The sequence below is a fragment of the Eleginops maclovinus genome, chromosome 21 (assembly GCF_036324505.1).
Source record: "Eleginops maclovinus isolate JMC-PN-2008 ecotype Puerto Natales chromosome 21, JC_Emac_rtc_rv5, whole genome shotgun sequence".
Classification (NCBI taxonomy): Eukaryota; Metazoa; Chordata; class Actinopteri; order Perciformes; family Eleginopidae; genus Eleginops; species Eleginops maclovinus.
The window spans coordinates 4032636-4050054 of NC_086369.1; the positions used below are offsets into that span (position 1 = coordinate 4032636).

Below are 17419 nucleotides of genomic sequence, written 5' to 3' on the forward strand. Positions count from 1 at the left end.
GCTTTAACTCATTTTCACATAACACATTCAGTTTGTTGTTGCTACGAAAGGTGTTGAGGTGATCGAATTGTTTTCTTGCAAGTTATTTTTGTACAGCCCTGTGCACTGAGGAGATGCACTGTAATATAAGAACAATATGAAACAACTGCCTTCTGTCCATGACCCTTAAACAAGCTCCAGCAGTCCTGAATTAAGTTAATCCATCACAATGTGTTGAGGTGATCGAGACACTTTAACAAGTCATCAATCAAATACTCAGCGCCTGTATCCAAAACTACAGCAAGAACAATTTACCGCTTTGTTTCAGCGCTGACATGAAGTCAGTTCAGGACAGTCTGACACTTCGCTTCAGTGTTGTATAATAAAAAATTTTAAAATCCAGAACATTTCAACCTGTATGAGTTTGAGTTTTTATTAAAAAGATACGTGTGACATCCAATGCTCACACAAAACGTCAAAATTCTCGACAAGTGTACCACATACAGGCAGGACCTTTAAGCATCATTTTCATTTTTCACAGGTGATTCAGACCTTCAGTGCAAAAGACCAGGATCTACCAGCAGCTGGACAACAGTTCTCCTTCAAATCGTCCAAAGAAGACCAGAAGAACAAGAACTTCACCATCCGGGACTTTGGAAGTAAGTGTTGTTGTAATTTGTCCCCTCAGAGCAAAACAGCTGAGGATATGCCACCTAGTCTCAATTATAAGAAAAATATTTGCTGCTCAAGCTTTTTGGGGATTTTGCTTTCCTGAAGTGTGTTATACAGGTGTGTGTGCGTTTAAATGGTCTGCAAAGGCTAAAATCCCTAAATTCCACCAGAGGGAGTTCCTCTCCCACACACTCTGAAAAAGCCTCCATTGTCGTCCTTTTTCACTTCCGCAAAAATATAGACATAACTATGTAACACTTGTGCTGATATTGACTAGCCATCCAACACATTCTATGTGATAGGCTAAGGGGCAGGACATCTCCAATCAGTACCGATCCGGCCAGCTAACCAATCAGAGGTGCCACTGAACAGGCAAATAAAGCACTTTTTGAAAATTAAAGTATTTAACTGTCAATGTAGAGACACAAAATACAATTATGAAACCTGAAAAGGAGCATAATAGGGCCCCTTTAACTATACAACTGCATTACTCTCTGCATTGAAAATGTAAAATGTTGATGTATGAATGATGAAGAAATGGAGCATGCGATCATTGATGGTTTCTTAAAAGAAACATCTGAATACTTCAAACAGCCCAGATAGTGACCTTTATAAGGATTCAAATATACATTTATAGTCTCACCGCTGCAGTGTAAAAATGATAACAATTGTGTTTGCCGGCAAAAAATCCAATTTAGACCAATATTGATCTAAATTGCTACCCTCAGGTCCCTACATGCAGTCATTTAGTTTGGAGTGAGGACAATCAACCTGTCAAGATCAATCATTCGCCTTCTGAAAAAGTTGTTTGGTCTAAGCTCATATGAGTTGCATGTCTCAATGCTAAAAATAACTGGACCGTTTGACTGCATAAGGGCATACATGACACTCATATATATGTGAGGCATACATGACAGCTTGCATTGGCCGAGCCCTTTGAAGTCTAACTAGAAAGACGAGTAATGAAAAGTGGGTCATGACAGGATGAGGCCAAGGAATCAAATGCATTCACCATCCTTGACAAGCCCAGGTCCGAACCTTCAATCCAGTTTTACCTTTTGGACACACTCCTGCAGTTTCTTGAGTGCCAGAGGCCGTGTGAGCACCCTCTCCCAAATACAAAGAGGGATCTGATCGGCAGGGACAGGAAGCGCAAACACCGCGGGCTTCGCGACAGGTGCTGCAAACACAGAGAGGGAGAGAGAGCGCCGACAAAACCACAGTTGCGCACGACATGCAAGGTGTGCTAAAACGCCTGACCTCCTGTCAAGAAAAAGTGCCAGGCCCCGTCAGAGGAACAAACCCAGCTTGACAGGGGTCAGAAAGTTTCTCTGCAGTAGAACAACCTGAGACATTCCCTCTCCCTCTGTATACATTGTCAGCCTCTATTTCACTCTTCATCCTCCCACCTCTGCATGTCTCTCCACGTTTGTGTGTTTTTTAATATTTTTTTGATCTTTTATCTCACATTGCTAATCTGCTGTTTCTCTGGAGTGACGCTGCCTGCACATCGAGATAAGGAATAACATCCCATCTCAGTAGCTTTCACTGTGCAGGTAGACGCTGCGCAGTGTTTCAGGGAATGATGTATGGGTAGGGGTTGGACTCTATCGGCTTTTAAAGAAAGCGGTGTAAAATGGGCGAGAGCTTTGATAAGACAACTCTTTGATACGTTGCAGTTTCTCATCACATTCATGGAAGAACATTTGGAGAGGATTTGATATCAAACATGAAAAGTTATCAGACATTGAAAAGTTTTATCTTTCCCATTCATGGACCTCCAGACTTGCTTGGAGGATTGTCTGATTGATGTGAGGGTATACAGGGTGAGATATCTTCTTTTGCTTTGGTCAGCGCACTTTGTAAACTGTATAGATCAAGGAAGAAGGACTTGCTGCACTTCTTCAGGCCTCTCCATGCAGATTTGGGAGTTTCTTTTTATCTCAGTCCTTTAAAAAGAAGCTGTTTTTGAAGATCTCTTTTATGTTTTTTCCCCCTTCTTCTAGACAACACAGCTGGAATTGTGACTAAGCGGGGCGGCTTCAGACGGCGTTTGCAGGAGATCTACCTCCTTCCTGTGGTGATTGACGATAATGGCTACCCTCCTAAGAGCAGCACCGGCACTCTGACTATCCGTGTGTGTGGCTGCGAGTCCGATGGCTCCCTGCTAACGTGCAGCGCAGAGGCCATCTTTCTCCCCGTGGGCCTAAGCACAGGAGCGCTGATCGCTATCCTCCTATGTATCATCATCCTGTTAGGTGAGGCCTGCCATTTTCTGGCTTGTAAACATGCTCCACTGTAGCACTGCCTCACTGATAATAATAAAGGAACCAGGGAATTGTTACATGTATTGCCTTAGTGCTACACTGAGAACAAGTGAACCACAAACTGGGTATAACACATTAAATATCTCTTCATTTTCTTTGTTGATGGTAAGTGGAGAGTATGGCATTTTTAAATATATTTTGCTTTGCCTGTAAGCAATAACCTTTTCAAAAAATGCAATATCCATCCAAGCAGATCTGCAGTTACTCAGCAAACAGTCTTTAAGTTTTGATTGACAGGTTAAGTAAACCTTTTGACCTTCAACATCAATTTTAGGGCCGATTCAAGGTATTGATTGGCTTTAATGTGAAATGTTGAGTAAATTGTATGACACAGCTTAACATAAGGGAACCTTACCCTGGGTGAAATGGTTAAAAATATAGTTTATTTAGCAGAAATGTTATTATTAAAAGCTTTTCTGACCGTTATGTAGTCTGCTCTGTTGGATAATACTGTATTTCCAAGCAGCAAATCTGCAGTGTCTTCCGCAAACAGACTTGATAGATATTTGATTGACAGATTAGGTATGACCTTTATCTTTCCTGGTGCAATTTGGGGATGTTGATTGGCTTGTGATTTCAAATTAAAAAAGATCTTATTGTAGGATATTGAGCCCAACACCTGAAATGAAAGGACAGGATTTCTTTCAGATTCTTTGCCATTTTTTTATCCAAACATGCAAAGCTGACTCTCAGACTCATCCTGGCACCTTTCCAGCAGTGTCTGCAGTTAATTATAGAACGCATATGAATTTAGTCATTCAATGAGCAATAAAGGTTGGAGGGAGGGCCTCTTTTCTCTATAAACTAAATCCAATCTCGATGCCCTGTGGCTGCTCCTCGAGCTCAGCTTTTACGTTCCCCACAAGGTCATGGTTGTAAAACTCCTCCTTAATTCCCTGCTATTAATGTCCTAACTCATCTACATAACAGGGAGGAAGTAAATGAAGGTTTATGGGATCATTTTCTGAATTTTGAAAATGGGATGGTTGGTTGTTAAGGAAGTTCCTATTTTACAGCGGAAGTCAAGGGTAGCCATGACCTTTATATTTAGCTGCATTTACTTTTCTTTATCTCTGTGTGGCCTAATGATTTCTTTATTTTTATATGTGAGCAAAAATTAACTATACATGTCAAATAGATAGTGGAGTAAATCAGCTGAAGTGGAGCGGAATATGTAAGTAAGAAAATATGAAATTAAAAGCAGTGAAGTAGTAAATATACTATAGTAGAAATACTTCATTTATTCCCATCGCTGCGTAAAAAGCATGTGGTCAAGTAGCTGTGTGCTGCAGAGCTTTGTTGGTGTGTTCCCTTCATCTGAGGAGAACGTTTTCAAAGCTCCAAGTCTACTCGCCCCCGAGGCTGAGGCTGACGCCAAACTGTCATGCTGTCCCCGGGAAGGAAAGTGGCGGAGAGAATCAGAACTCACACTGAGAACATTTTCATAGAGCCACTTAGTTCCTGTGCAGGATTTGTCAGGATGACCCAGTTGTCCTGTGAGGAGGAATGATGAGGTAAATTAAAGAGACCAGCTCACAGGCTTTCATCTGTATTGCTGTTTCTTTCAAACTGATGGATTGGCTGCACCCCAGTGACAGGCTGTGTTCAACCAGTGAATCCTTCTATACTGTAGCTGGCTGTTGTTGAAGTCTACATAGGTGCCACTGGGGGGAGCTGGCACACTATATACAGGAAGATAAAATCGCATGACACAAAGGGAAAGAAGGTAATGTATTGTAGCATTATGGTGTTGAAAATCACACTGTGGCACTATAGTGTTGAAAATGTGCAGAACCTCGAGCAAAATCTGAAGGCTTGTGTGCAAAACTGTGTGCTTTAGGTTTATCCAACAGTGCTCACAGTTGTTGTGCTACCTATGAGTGTGTAATGCTGCCTGCACACATTATTTGCTTTGAGACTCAAAAGCAATTCAATTCCCAGAAGGTGTTGATGTGCAGGTCAAACTGTGAAAATAATGCATTATATGTCTAGGTGACTCACAACCATGGCTTCAGTGGGATTTAATTTACTTTCTGTCTTTGTGAAGCATGGGTTACATGTAAAGCACACAAACCAAAATACAGATGGCAGCATATGTGCGTGCCTTGGAGTCAACAATACCATTCTGACATGCTGATTTTATGTTCACCATCTTGGTTTAACTTGTACGCATGCTAACTATTGCTAATTAACACTTGACACAAGTACAGCTGAGACTGATGTGGTTTTTATAGCCTTCCAGAAATTAAAACCTGCTGGTTGTGGATCATCAAAAATCATTGGAATTCATGCTTTAGGGCACATGAATATATATAAGAAATCTGATGGCAGCCCATCCAAAAGTAGGTTGACATTTTAATTTAATGCTCATGACAAGATGGCACCTTGACAGTTCACCAAAATAATCTCGGTTCATCCTCTGGGGACTTAAAATATCTGTGCAATATTATCATGGCAATCCAATCCAAAGTGGTTAATGTATTTTAGTCCTGACCAAAGGTGTGTGCCAGAAAATTGATAGCTGCAACATGACAAAGTGAAGCATTGGTTTCTAATACCCCACTATTCCCCCTGTGTTAAAAAGTCTAAAATATTATATTTCTATTTTTTTCCCCAAGTAATCGTGGTCCTCTACGTGGGCTTGAGACGGCAGAAGAAAAAAGAAACCCTCATGTCATCCAAAGAGGACATCCGGGATAATGTGATCCACTATGACGATGAAGGAGGGGGAGAGGAGGACACGCACGCCTTTGACATGGGGACGCTTCGCAATCCCAAGGTTGTCAAAGAGAACCTGTTCCGCAGGGACGTCAAACCTGAGATGAAGAGAGGTCCGAGGGTACCTGTCTCTCAGGACAGCGCTGACATCCGAGATTTCATCAGCCAGCGCCTGAAGGAGCACGATGTGGACAACTCGGCGCCGCCCTACGACTCCCTGGCCACGTACGCTTACGAGGGCGACGGCTCAGTAGCTGAGTCGCTCAGCTCCATCGAGTCCCTCGCCATAGACCCTGAGGAGGACTATGATTACCTTAATGACTGGGGGCCCCGCTTTAAGACACTAGCGGGGATATTTGGGGAGCAGTCAGAAACTCAGTCGGACTCAACCACCACGGACAACACACATTGATGTTATTCACAGACTCGAAAAGCAACTATGTAACAATGTTCTTTCGGTTTACGACACACAATATTTGACCATTGTTTTCCTCACGTTATCTGTTTCCATCTTTCTCCAGCTCTCTGTTTTCTATTTTATTTGGTACTTTACCATGCTCAGTCCCAAAATTGTAAAAAAAGAAAGAAATGAGGGAACATATGGTAACATGATTAGATGAGCCAGGCAGCCTTTCAATTATCTTTCAATTGAAGGGTCCTGTCTTACATTTGTTTCCTCTTTGGGGAATACGCATACACACGGAAATGTTTTCATTTCCTAGAACATCCTTAAAAAGTGCCTCAATATAATTGTTCTTTCACTTGCTATCTCATGCCACATATCCAGTGTTGTTCTTTAGATCCCCATGGCTGATTCAGTCACCATACTTTGCTCTGTCTAGCGAGAGCAATGGAAATCCTGTGGGGACAAAACGTGGCCCGAAGAAGGCCAAAGATGTTTTGAATGTTATTTATTGTTCTATTTATTTATTGGCTGATTGATTATTTTTTTGTGTATTTATCTATTTATCTCTCAGTCATCAATCTGTATTTTTTTATTTTTGGAGGAATTTTGTAATTAAAAAAAGGCCCACATGAAAATGTCTGTTTCTGTTAGGTGGGTGCTGTGAATAGACTTGTACTAGAGTTGTAAAAAAATTTATTAGGGCTAAATAATGCAGTTCAGTCATGTAATAAACACAGTTTTTCTTAAATAAACCACACTTGGACAAACTTCCTTTAAGTGTGTTTGACTCACATTATGTATGGTCTATTAATAGCTCATCCACTTTAACTGGGTTAAAAAAATAGTGCACTGTTCATGATGAGGGTCTCTTCGACTCATGTGCAAGGGCCATAGCAGTTTACAGCAGATAAGTACATTAATTGGAATTGTAGAAATGTAAATCATGAGCATATTTATGGCAAAGAAAGTATCTCCTCATAGCCTGCAAGTTCATATTCTCCTTTAAATTGCAATGCATGTTAAAATTGCAACAAGAAATGGAGAAATGACTTTTCCATTTACTTCAGACCAATCAACAAATAAGTGTGTTTGAATGGGAATGTAGCTAGAATTGGTTTAACATTTGTATGCTTAGGGAACGCATTCAAGTTGCAAGAATAACAAGTCACAGCGAGGCTTCAGTAAAGTTTAACAAAAGCCTTATTTCTCCAGCCTTTGAACGAAGTGGCTCAGAGTTTTCCTGCCATGGTCTGGTAACGACATAGTGGAAGGTCTGGATGAAAGCCAAACCTGTAATATATAATGCTCTACCAATGGAGGTGAAATGATTCCCCTTTTGGTCTCTCTCTATCACATCCAGTAGGTATTCCCCAAAGCGGAGATTCATTAATTGCATGTGGAAGTGCTTGAATGGACATTAAGTAATCTATGACACTTGCAGGCAGCATGCATTGCAACAATAGGGATGACAACTCTACGCCCATGGCCTCCTTATGAGTTACGGTTGTTAGTTACTTAAACCAACAATGGAGTCAAATTCTCCCCCAAAAAATTGTTGTTTTTGATAATTAGAGAGATCCATAAGATATTTTTGTCAAGCTCTGTACGAGCAACTTGATTGAACCCACAATTCAAACAGTGAAAACAAGAGAGACAAGAGTGGAGTCAAAGGCTTTATTGCAAGGAACAGGACTGGGTCTGGGTCTGGGATTGTGGCCGTGTTTGGGGGAAGGAGCAGATGGGGAAACCCAGTGAATGGAGCAGAAGGTATTCAGGAAGCCAGGGCCTTGGAGTTAAACTTGGAGCAGGAGCCAAACTGAAAATCCAATGATCAGGGAAAACCAAGTGAGCAGGCCAGGATGGGAGGGGAATGGGGAGGGGCGACGAAGAGGAGGATGTTTAGAGGCGGGGATCCATAGGCAGGTCAGCCACGTCCAGCCAGGGAAACAGACACACAGATACAGACACAAACCCAGAAACTAACACAGAGGCAGTACTGTGGATCCTCACAATATCAGCGGAAATAATAAAGGAAACTTTCTAAATCTGAAAATTCTCAAAGATCAATCAATTAATTGCTTCATAGCTCAACAGTTTTGATCTTGGTTGTGAGGATTTGGAGTTCTTGTCAATTTCAAAGCATGACTAGCCTATAATAGCTTTGGAGTTTTAGCCATGATACCGACTTATACTATGACATATCGCAACTTCTACAATATTAATTGGCAACACATTTTGTGGAAATTGTAATTATCCCCAGGCAATAAATCCAAAATGCTTTGGGTAACCATGAGGTTGACATTTGTGGTTTTGAGTTTTATGTCTGCTCCCTCATGATGAATTGAAATTACTTGATTGATACACTGACTTTTAATTTGATATCTTTTCATTACTCTCTGACCAAATGTGTGAAAACATATTGGCTATACTTAGCTGTAATTTGGATGTTGTATTGTTGTTTACATATCAGAAAGCAACTAACTGTTGTTCAGACAATGAAAAGCCATTTCAAGGCAACAGCTTGTACTTCATTAATGTTGTCCTATTGGTCAATAGATATAATGGGGAATGCATTTATTTAAATTAGTTGGTGACATCTGTTTGCTGATCTTTAAATCAGCTGCTGTTCTGACACTATGACTCATCATGTCCACTAGAAATAGGCAGAAGGTGCAAACAGAGACATCAGCACTAAGGGGGGGCCACAGTGCTGGGTGTGGGACGAGGCTGCCATCTGATGCATAAACACGAGAGAACTGGCACAATCTACACAAAGACTCAGGGGAGAGCTACTATTACCAGAAGCCAACGCCAAAAGAAGTGATGGCATTGATGCTGTTTGTGTTGGACAGGGTTCAACCCCCTGTTCCCCGGTGAACAACACTGTCCAGTTTAATTGTTTAGTTTGCTCTCCAGCTTTATCCTGCCCCTACCATGGGTGCGATTGACTTAAAATCAAAATGTCTTCTTTCTTATGAGGCATTCATCAATAATTGCACACAACAGCACAACCATATTTGCCATAACAAAGATGTGGCAAACATTTCACTTTGCAACATCACAATCACAAGGCTTTCAAATGTCGGACGCATTGTTTGATTGTAAACCAGGGTGTTTACACAATTACAATTCTGACTCACAAGTCTGTGCAAGCGTAGCTGTCATGATTCAACAAAGACGAGTTGTCACAGCATCTTTGGAATTAACCATTCCATTGTTGTAGACAGAACTGTTTGCTTAGGCTGTAAGAAATGAATAAAAAAACATCACCAAGTCCACTCTCTACAATATGCTTAAATATATCATTCACCTCTGTCTGCACACTTCTGTGGTTCTTTAATGGAGTGCTGATGCATATGGTTGCTTTAATTAATATCAGTCACTTTGTATTAATATTCTGCATCTAAGGACTTTTCTGAGAGCATATGGAAATAAAGCTGTCACCGCTGCTGCTGAGTGCTCTCTAAGCCGACAGCTTTGCTTTACAGGAATGTGCTGATCTTGGTGTGCATATATTTGTGACCACTAACCTCCGTTAACCCTCTTAATTATGTGGCATCAGCGGTAAATAACCTTGAGGCGGTAGCATGTAAGTAAACACAGCAGTCATTACCGCACCTGAAGAACACGTTTATTGAGTGTCAAGCTATAATTAAGACTTGAATTGACGGTGAGACAAAAACAATTGCTTGCATGGGCAATTTACACACATTACCAGTTTATTACGTGCACCTAGGTGGTGTAAATCTAAAGCAATTTTAGAGTAAGTCCGGTAAGTAATATCTTTTGCTCAAAGTTTTCGGTTGAGTTCATGTCGGTTGGTGTTTACGTGTACTGCATTGTATTGGTGTCAAATCCCATTGAAGTGCACCACTGATGCCACTACACTACTACATGTTCTACTAATTTACTGGAAAATCACTCACAGGAAGTCTGAGCTACCAAACACAGCCCTATCTGTGCTGTTTCACTGGAGACAGAGTTGAAAAGAACAAGGTGAAACAGTCAGGCAGTGGAAAAAGCATTGTATTATTTCCTTTGAAGGTATTACAGAAACATTAAGCTGCCAAGTAACATCCTAAGCCTGTCCTCCTTTTCTGAAGCTTGTAAGAAAAACTCCTAAATTCCTTCATCTTTGTTTTCCAAGATTCTAGAAGCACTTTGATCCCTAATATATAAAGTGAGATCAATGTTTTGGATTGTTCTTTTGTACTTCAAGAATGGCAGAACTGTAACACAAAAAAAAATGGATGGTGTAATGTAGGAATGTAAAAAATATCCATTCACTAAATCATGCAATTTCAGTCAGAAGTATAGCTCAACATTTCCTAAAAATGAATTAGTTAGCCTCAGGAGCACATTATACAAAGTATGGCTGTTTGTCTACTACTGACAAAATACAAATAAACATTTACTTTAACAAAGATGAGCCATAGGGAACAATAAAGAAGACAAGGCAAGTGTATGTGTTTGGGACCTTTGAAAAATAGAGGCTAGACAAAGGGCTTTCAATCAGAAAAATGAAATGCTAATTTGAACTCAGTTATTAAATAACATACATTTCTCTAATCCTTCATATGAAAACAGCAAACGTTTGCTGTATTGATATTTTATAATTCATCTAGCAACACATAGAAGTACAGTAAGTCGATTTCTGATCTTCACCTCCCTCCTCCCTTACTCGTCTGTAGTTCAGAACTTCCTGGGTACAACTGCTCCTGGCGAAAAATGGCAAGAGAGGAAACAGATGCATTAAACATAAAATGCCACGATAACCCAGCATGCAGCTTGTACCCCAGCCCAACCTCTTTCTCTCATGCTGTAATATGGCAGTGACACGATATAAGCTGAAATAAATGACTGCATCGCTTCTGCAGAAGGTTAAAGTTGTATGCAACAAGAAATCGAACAAATGTGCTTCTTGCCCCACAATTCTCTCATTGTCTCCTTTGTGCTGGCTCAGTAAAATACTGTTATTAAATGTATGACAGCAGGATGGTTAACTCAAAGAGCAGAAGGTTTACTTAAGCCCTCTTCAAAGGTCCTAAGTAATAAGGACTGTGTTACGATTAAGGGTTTGAAGGGGTGCCACTATATCTGACTCCAGATCAATTGAAGTGAACAAATGACTAATAACAAAAGGAAATTGATGCCAATTTGCGTAATATTCATTTGACTTGATTTGAATTAAAAAGTTCCTGTCACATCAGCTAAAATCTGAGCTCCAACATACCATCAGGTCTGAAAAATGGGTCAAATGAGTGGATTAAAAGTGTTGAATACTCCCCCAACACCAAACGGGGAATGCAAATAGAAGTAAGAGAGTCTATGAGAAAGTTGACTACTTCTCATTTGATTACCACATTAAACATTTTATTGACAAGTGTATTGTCTCAATTATTAGTTGCAGGTCTTCTTCAATACAACATGACATTTATTTGGTAAATGATGCTCTTATTAAGAGTTAAATACACTTTTGTAGGCTAAATAATAAGATGGCAGCAGGCAAAACCCAAGAATACAGAAAAGAGATGTCAATATTCCAGCATCAACATCATTACTTTGATGCTTTGTTAGGTTTTTCCTGTTCTGGGACCTGGAAATCCCCAAGTACTCATTTCTTTTAGACACCATTGTTTTTACCAGTTCATTAACTAAGGAGAAAACCGCTTCCTTGTTCACCGCTGACTGAGCTAAGGGCCATATGCTAAACATGTTGAGCACACATGGCTAAAGCTCATTCCTTGTACCCATCCAATCGCCTGCTTGTGTGCTTTACTAACGGACACAGACCATTTCCTTCGCAGTCCCAAACGGATGTGTGAGTGAGCTATTTTTAGATCGCGATTCATACCAGGTTGTAGACAGTATTTGAGCTGCATGACGAGCTACAGGCTATTTGAGAGCCAAATACTAAGGAAGGACCAAATGGATGGTCTTAACTAAAGGGATATTGGTGATGCTCCTCTGCGCTCATCTTCCATTAGAGCCTTATTCCAGTTTTTATCAATTTATCAATACCTCTATACTTTTTCTTTTGCCTGAGGGTTCACAGCTAGTTGCCTCTTTAATACCCTGAAATATAGGATTAAGTTAAGGATGTTTAGCTTGCTTGAAGCAGTTCATCCAAACTTTTTCGACCAGTCTGTTCTGTACCATAACAAATGATGGTTGATCCAAATTAGGATGATTAAAAATCTATTCCTAAGGTATTCTCCAACTGCAGTCGTGCTTCTGGTATTTTGGTGGAAATCATTTGAACAAAATATAGCAAACAGACCCAAAATGGGAGGACTCACGGCCCAGAACATAAGGATGTTACTTCCAAGTAGGCAGCACTTAGAAAATAAGAACCAAGGGCAACGCACAGTTTTGACTGTTGTGAACACCAGTTTGCTTTGTAATCTGTGTCGGGGCTTTGGGTGTGGATTCACCTTGTTACCGTGCCACCCAATTTGGATCTGCTGAGAGAGCTTCGAGAGTATTGAATTTAGCAGAGCAACCTTGCCTGAAGCTTTCTTCTATGCACTACTGGAACAGTGAATGAGTAAGTGTGGAGGATCCTGATTCCAGCAGAAAAAGAATCTACCACAGATCTGTGAAATCAAACAATTGACTGATTAACACCACAAAGCTCTCGGAGATTGCATACTTTTCCAAATGCGGACTATTCCCCTATACATGTTTTGGTATTAACAGGACAGTAATGTGACACCACAACTGTTCTCTTCCTGATTCCTATTGACAGCTCTCACCATATTTTACACAAGGTTAGGATCAGTTGTGTGCCTGACAAAGGACGGTCTGCTGAGAATAGTCAGGACTTGGGTAAAAAGCTTGTTTGTGTCATTTTGGAGAGCCAATGTATCTTGTCATTGTTGATAATGAAATGTTATGGTAAAGAGGCAAAACATATACAATGGAAAAATGTTTTGCAAAATCATTATTGTTAAAGATTGGCCCAACAATTTGAGATTAAACATATAATACAAGACTTCCCACAGTACCCAGGAGCAGCCATTCTGACTTCATTCAGCTTGTAACATTCGTCATTCTGTAAAAATACAGATATATTTTTAAAGAAATGTTAACAGAGTCAGAATTGTAGAGTGTACCCACCAACTTTTTATTCTGAGTTTAAATGACATCCTAACTGACTCCTCGTTAGATAAGAGACAAGAACATTTTAAGAAGTAACACTTTGTTTTACATTCAATAGGAACAAACATGGTGGTGTGGCTGTTCAATACAAAGTGAGTCTAATTAAATGTCTATTTAAACACTGGTGTTGTAGGAAAAAGAAATAAGACTGATTATAATTATCCGTGATAACCTTCATGTGAAACAGTTAACACTTGGGGAAAATTACGCCTTTAATAACATGCCAGTAATTTGATAATTTCATGCTACATCATCTGAGGCAACTGAACAAATTTCAGAAGCACAATTCTGTTGAAAAAAACAAAATTATCTTCCACATAACCCAGAATTACGCCGCCTCTGATTATCGCTGTGCTCTGTGAAAAGGCACCTTGCTCACCCCTGTTCAACTGTGAGGTGAAACACAGGCGTTCGGTCTGAAGCAGTGAGATAATGTATTCCTACAACCAGTCCGAGAGGATGAACAGGCGGAGAGGGATGCGGCTGATATTGGCCCTCATGGATCCCTTTAGGGCACCGCAGGAAGAAAAAAGCCATGAGAGGAGGAAATAAATATTGAACCTGGAGGATAATAATTGATTTGTTTTCTGGGCTGTTCAAAGGGCTGCACTATACCTTAAATCCAATAAATGTCATCATTTGACAACAAAAATGTTTAAATCAAAAACCTAGAGTAATAGGAAAATGTTTGAGATACTGTACTTGTGTATTTTTGTTTTATACTTTAGCTTATACTTGTATTCAGCTCTCCAATTATACAGAGGTTATTTTACTTACCTGCATTTATTTGGCAGTTTCAAATTGCAGATTCAAAATTGCATTAAACATGTGTCGTGTCGTGTCATGTCTTATTGTATCACATCTAATTGTATTTATTGTTGTATTGTAATGAACTACCATTAACTCAATCTGTTACATTTAGATGCTGCTCACAAACCAAAAATAATCCCCGATAAATTACATAGCGTGCATTAACATGCCACTGCTAACATATTTGAAGTGTGCCGAAGTGAAAGGCTCCTTTTCTGGCATTACTGGTCAGCATAATGCATTCATTTCAAAACTCTTTAGTTACAAAGAATCCAAAATTGATCACTTTTTCTAAAGCCACCTGTGAAAAATATGTCTCTTTAATATCTTGAATGCTTTTACGTCATTCAGTGAAATACACGGTATATATTGTCTGTACAACTTTCATATGTATTCATTAATAATTCAATTATTGCATAGTGCTATAAGGACATTTCATACCTCTTTATCTTGCTGTGCTCTTTTTTATATAACACATTACTTTGTTACATCAGTACGGAACACATATTTATTTCTTTTAAAGCCATATCTAGATTTATAATGAAAAGAACAAAGTGAATTCAGCCTGTATGTCGCTAATGGCTGCCTCTCTCACACACACAAAGACATGTCAGGTTAGCTTTTATGCTCGGGCTGCTTTACATGATGGAGAAGTGACAAATTACGTCCCTGGTGTTCAGACAATTTGATGATAGTAATTATGTCTTCATATTCAAACTGGTACTGCATGTTCAATTATTAGACACATTTTTCACACAGTTTTTAGAGAATTACATATTTTTGGTCGGAGCAAATATTTGTAATTGATGAAATATATTAGGAGGAAAAATAACAATTTAGGATCTCTGATTCAAACTTATCTAAAGATGAATTGATAATGGCTGACAAATACTGTCACTTTTCTGGCTGGTACAACTTAGTTTTCTTGGTTTGTCAGCATGATTGAAATAGGAGCAAGCCAGATACAAGTAGATACAAATCCCTGCAATAGAATGGTATCTTTGGTGCTGCTTTCAAGTGGTGTCAAAATACTAGGACTAATTCATTTCTGACTATTTACCGTGACTATAACTCTAAAACAATATATTTCTGAAGGCTTTGTGCAATAATCTGCAAGACATCTTTTTTTTAGCTTGTTCTAAATGAACACTCAGAGCTCATGAACACACTGAAGTCTGAAGAACAGCATCCAAACTGGAACAGAAAGCATCATCCACGAGCATGTGAATGCACCATTGACCTTAGTGAAAGGTCTGCTCTCTCTAATGCCTTAATAGTTTATTCAGTGTCTTCCATTGCTTCGATTCTTCTGAATTTAATCAAATTCATGTGTCTTTTATCCTCACAGTATCTAGATTATATCCCCTCTCCCAAATTTCGAACAATTTATGTACTATTCATGTGAAATGCTCGAGTTTCTGATCTTAGATCTGAGAGGTAACTTAAACATTAATTTAGATCTGTCTGCCACTGCAGATATGAGTTAGTCTTGAGGTGAGAGTGCTGCAGATTCAGATCTTAATACTGAGGGTGAAATCTCCAAATCCGTCGGCACTCGGTCTGCATTCGTATGCAGATACCTGTTTGTAGAGATCAGTGTGGATGTCATTTTATACCTATTTGACCTTTATTGCCAAAGATGGACATCACCTCCAAGTCTTAGGATGTGTGCCTTCTTCTTGACTCAGATTGTTATTCAGCCACACAGTTATCCTAATACTGAGCTCCCTAAGAGAATATTTTAAGATAAACTTCCCATGAAGAATTCATTAATATAATCTAGGCTTTTGATGCATGAGTTTGTTCTTTTTATCCAGTTTCCTCTTGTCATTCAGTTAAATCCTTGTCTTTGGTCTTTTATCTGAGTTTATCTCTTTTCCACCCCTGTTTATCATCTTCCCCTAACATAAATATACACTCGGGTGTCACCACACTTTTGACGCCTTTGCAACACCTGAAATTTGAGATTACTCCAGTGGAAATCCTTGGTGCCAGCCTATTAATGAAAAAGCAGTTCATCAACTCTGCCAGGAGGGATAACTGTGATTCTATGTCACTGGCAGCCGATGTTGTTATTAATGAGCTTCCTTTCAGAAACCTTGAGTGTTTGAAAGGTGTTTTGCTTTTAGATAATTTGGCTGATTAGTGGATAAACATGTTAAAAATGAAAAGTGTGACTTCGCTTTTTATAGCAAGAACTCAAATCAAACTCAGGAAACTGCATGAAAACAGCTTGAAATGATTGACACATGAAACTGTAATTGATCCTATTTGCTACATACACACATTCCGGTTAAATCAGTCACTTGTTTATTAAGTGATTTCAATTTGTATGTAATTTGGCATGATAGTGAGGGTGAGTTGCTTAACTTGCTGGAAACGTTACTAAAACTGGTGCCGAAAACTAGAAGCAGACAGAGGCACAAGTTCAACTCTAATGACTTTGCCGAAAGCACCAACATTGCTGAAAAATAAAGTCAGCAGGAGAGAAAGAGGAAACTCATTTCCCATGTCAGTTCTGTTCACTGATGAGAAGCATACTATTTTATCTCAACAACTGCCAGGGGGGACGAGGGAATAGGCGAAAGAATATAGAAACATCCAAATTGGCCACTGCATTCAGGTGTAAGTGCAGACTTTTACAGCGTAATGCTGCTCTGCACGATTAAACTCTCGTTACCACTCCAGTAAGGAAGGGCAAAACTATTTTTAATGCCTAAACACGATGGTAATCAAACCCAGCAAACAGTTTGTCCTCTGCAAACTACCAATATGAGGGTTATTTATTCAGCAGAGTTGTTGTAAAGCTACTTGTAATTGTCGAAAAATCCTAGATTAATCCTAGAGGCATATTTCAGCAAGAGCAAAAGAGTCCCTATTATGCTTTTTGGGGTTCTATAATGGTTTTTGTGCATGTAAATGTTCTGCAAAGGCTAAGATCCCAAACTTCCCTCTACATACTCCCCCCTGCCTGAAACACGTCCATTAGACTCCTTTGTTTACTACCGTTACATATGAGACATCACATTGTAACACCTTAACGCTCCAACACATTGGAAGGGCTGGACAACGTCTATTAGTTTGATCAGCCGGCCAGCAAACCAATCAGAGCAGACTGGGCTCTTGAAAAATAAAGCCGTTTTTTTAACAATGTAAAGAAGTGGCACAAAATACGGACCTGAAAATGAGCCCAAAAGGGTCCTTTTAATTTGTTGTTTCTCAAAAGAAAAAACTAAATATATAAAGCAGTGTCAGAAGATGTTTTCTCAGTGACATGGTTGTGTGGACCATATAAACACTGCAGGAGTTTTATTGCAGTTTGATTGCAAAAAAGCGAGTGCAATAT

At 39.5% G+C, this 17419-nt stretch overlaps 1 protein-coding gene across 1 annotated transcript in view; it reads left to right on the forward strand.

Moving 5' to 3' along the window:
- The window catches only part of LOC134883891 (cadherin-12-like), a 79234-nt gene extending 72385 nt beyond the window's left edge, over positions 1 to 6849 (forward strand). Inside the window, exons 10-12 of the mRNA XM_063912379.1 lie at positions 521 to 638; positions 2658 to 2909; positions 5597 to 6849. Coding sequence (XP_063768449.1) covers positions 521 to 638; positions 2658 to 2909; positions 5597 to 6108 — 882 coding nt within the window. The 3' untranslated portion in view covers positions 6109 to 6849. The remainder of the gene's footprint in view (positions 1 to 520; positions 639 to 2657; positions 2910 to 5596) is intronic.
- Positions 6850 to 17419: the final 10570 nt, after the last annotated feature.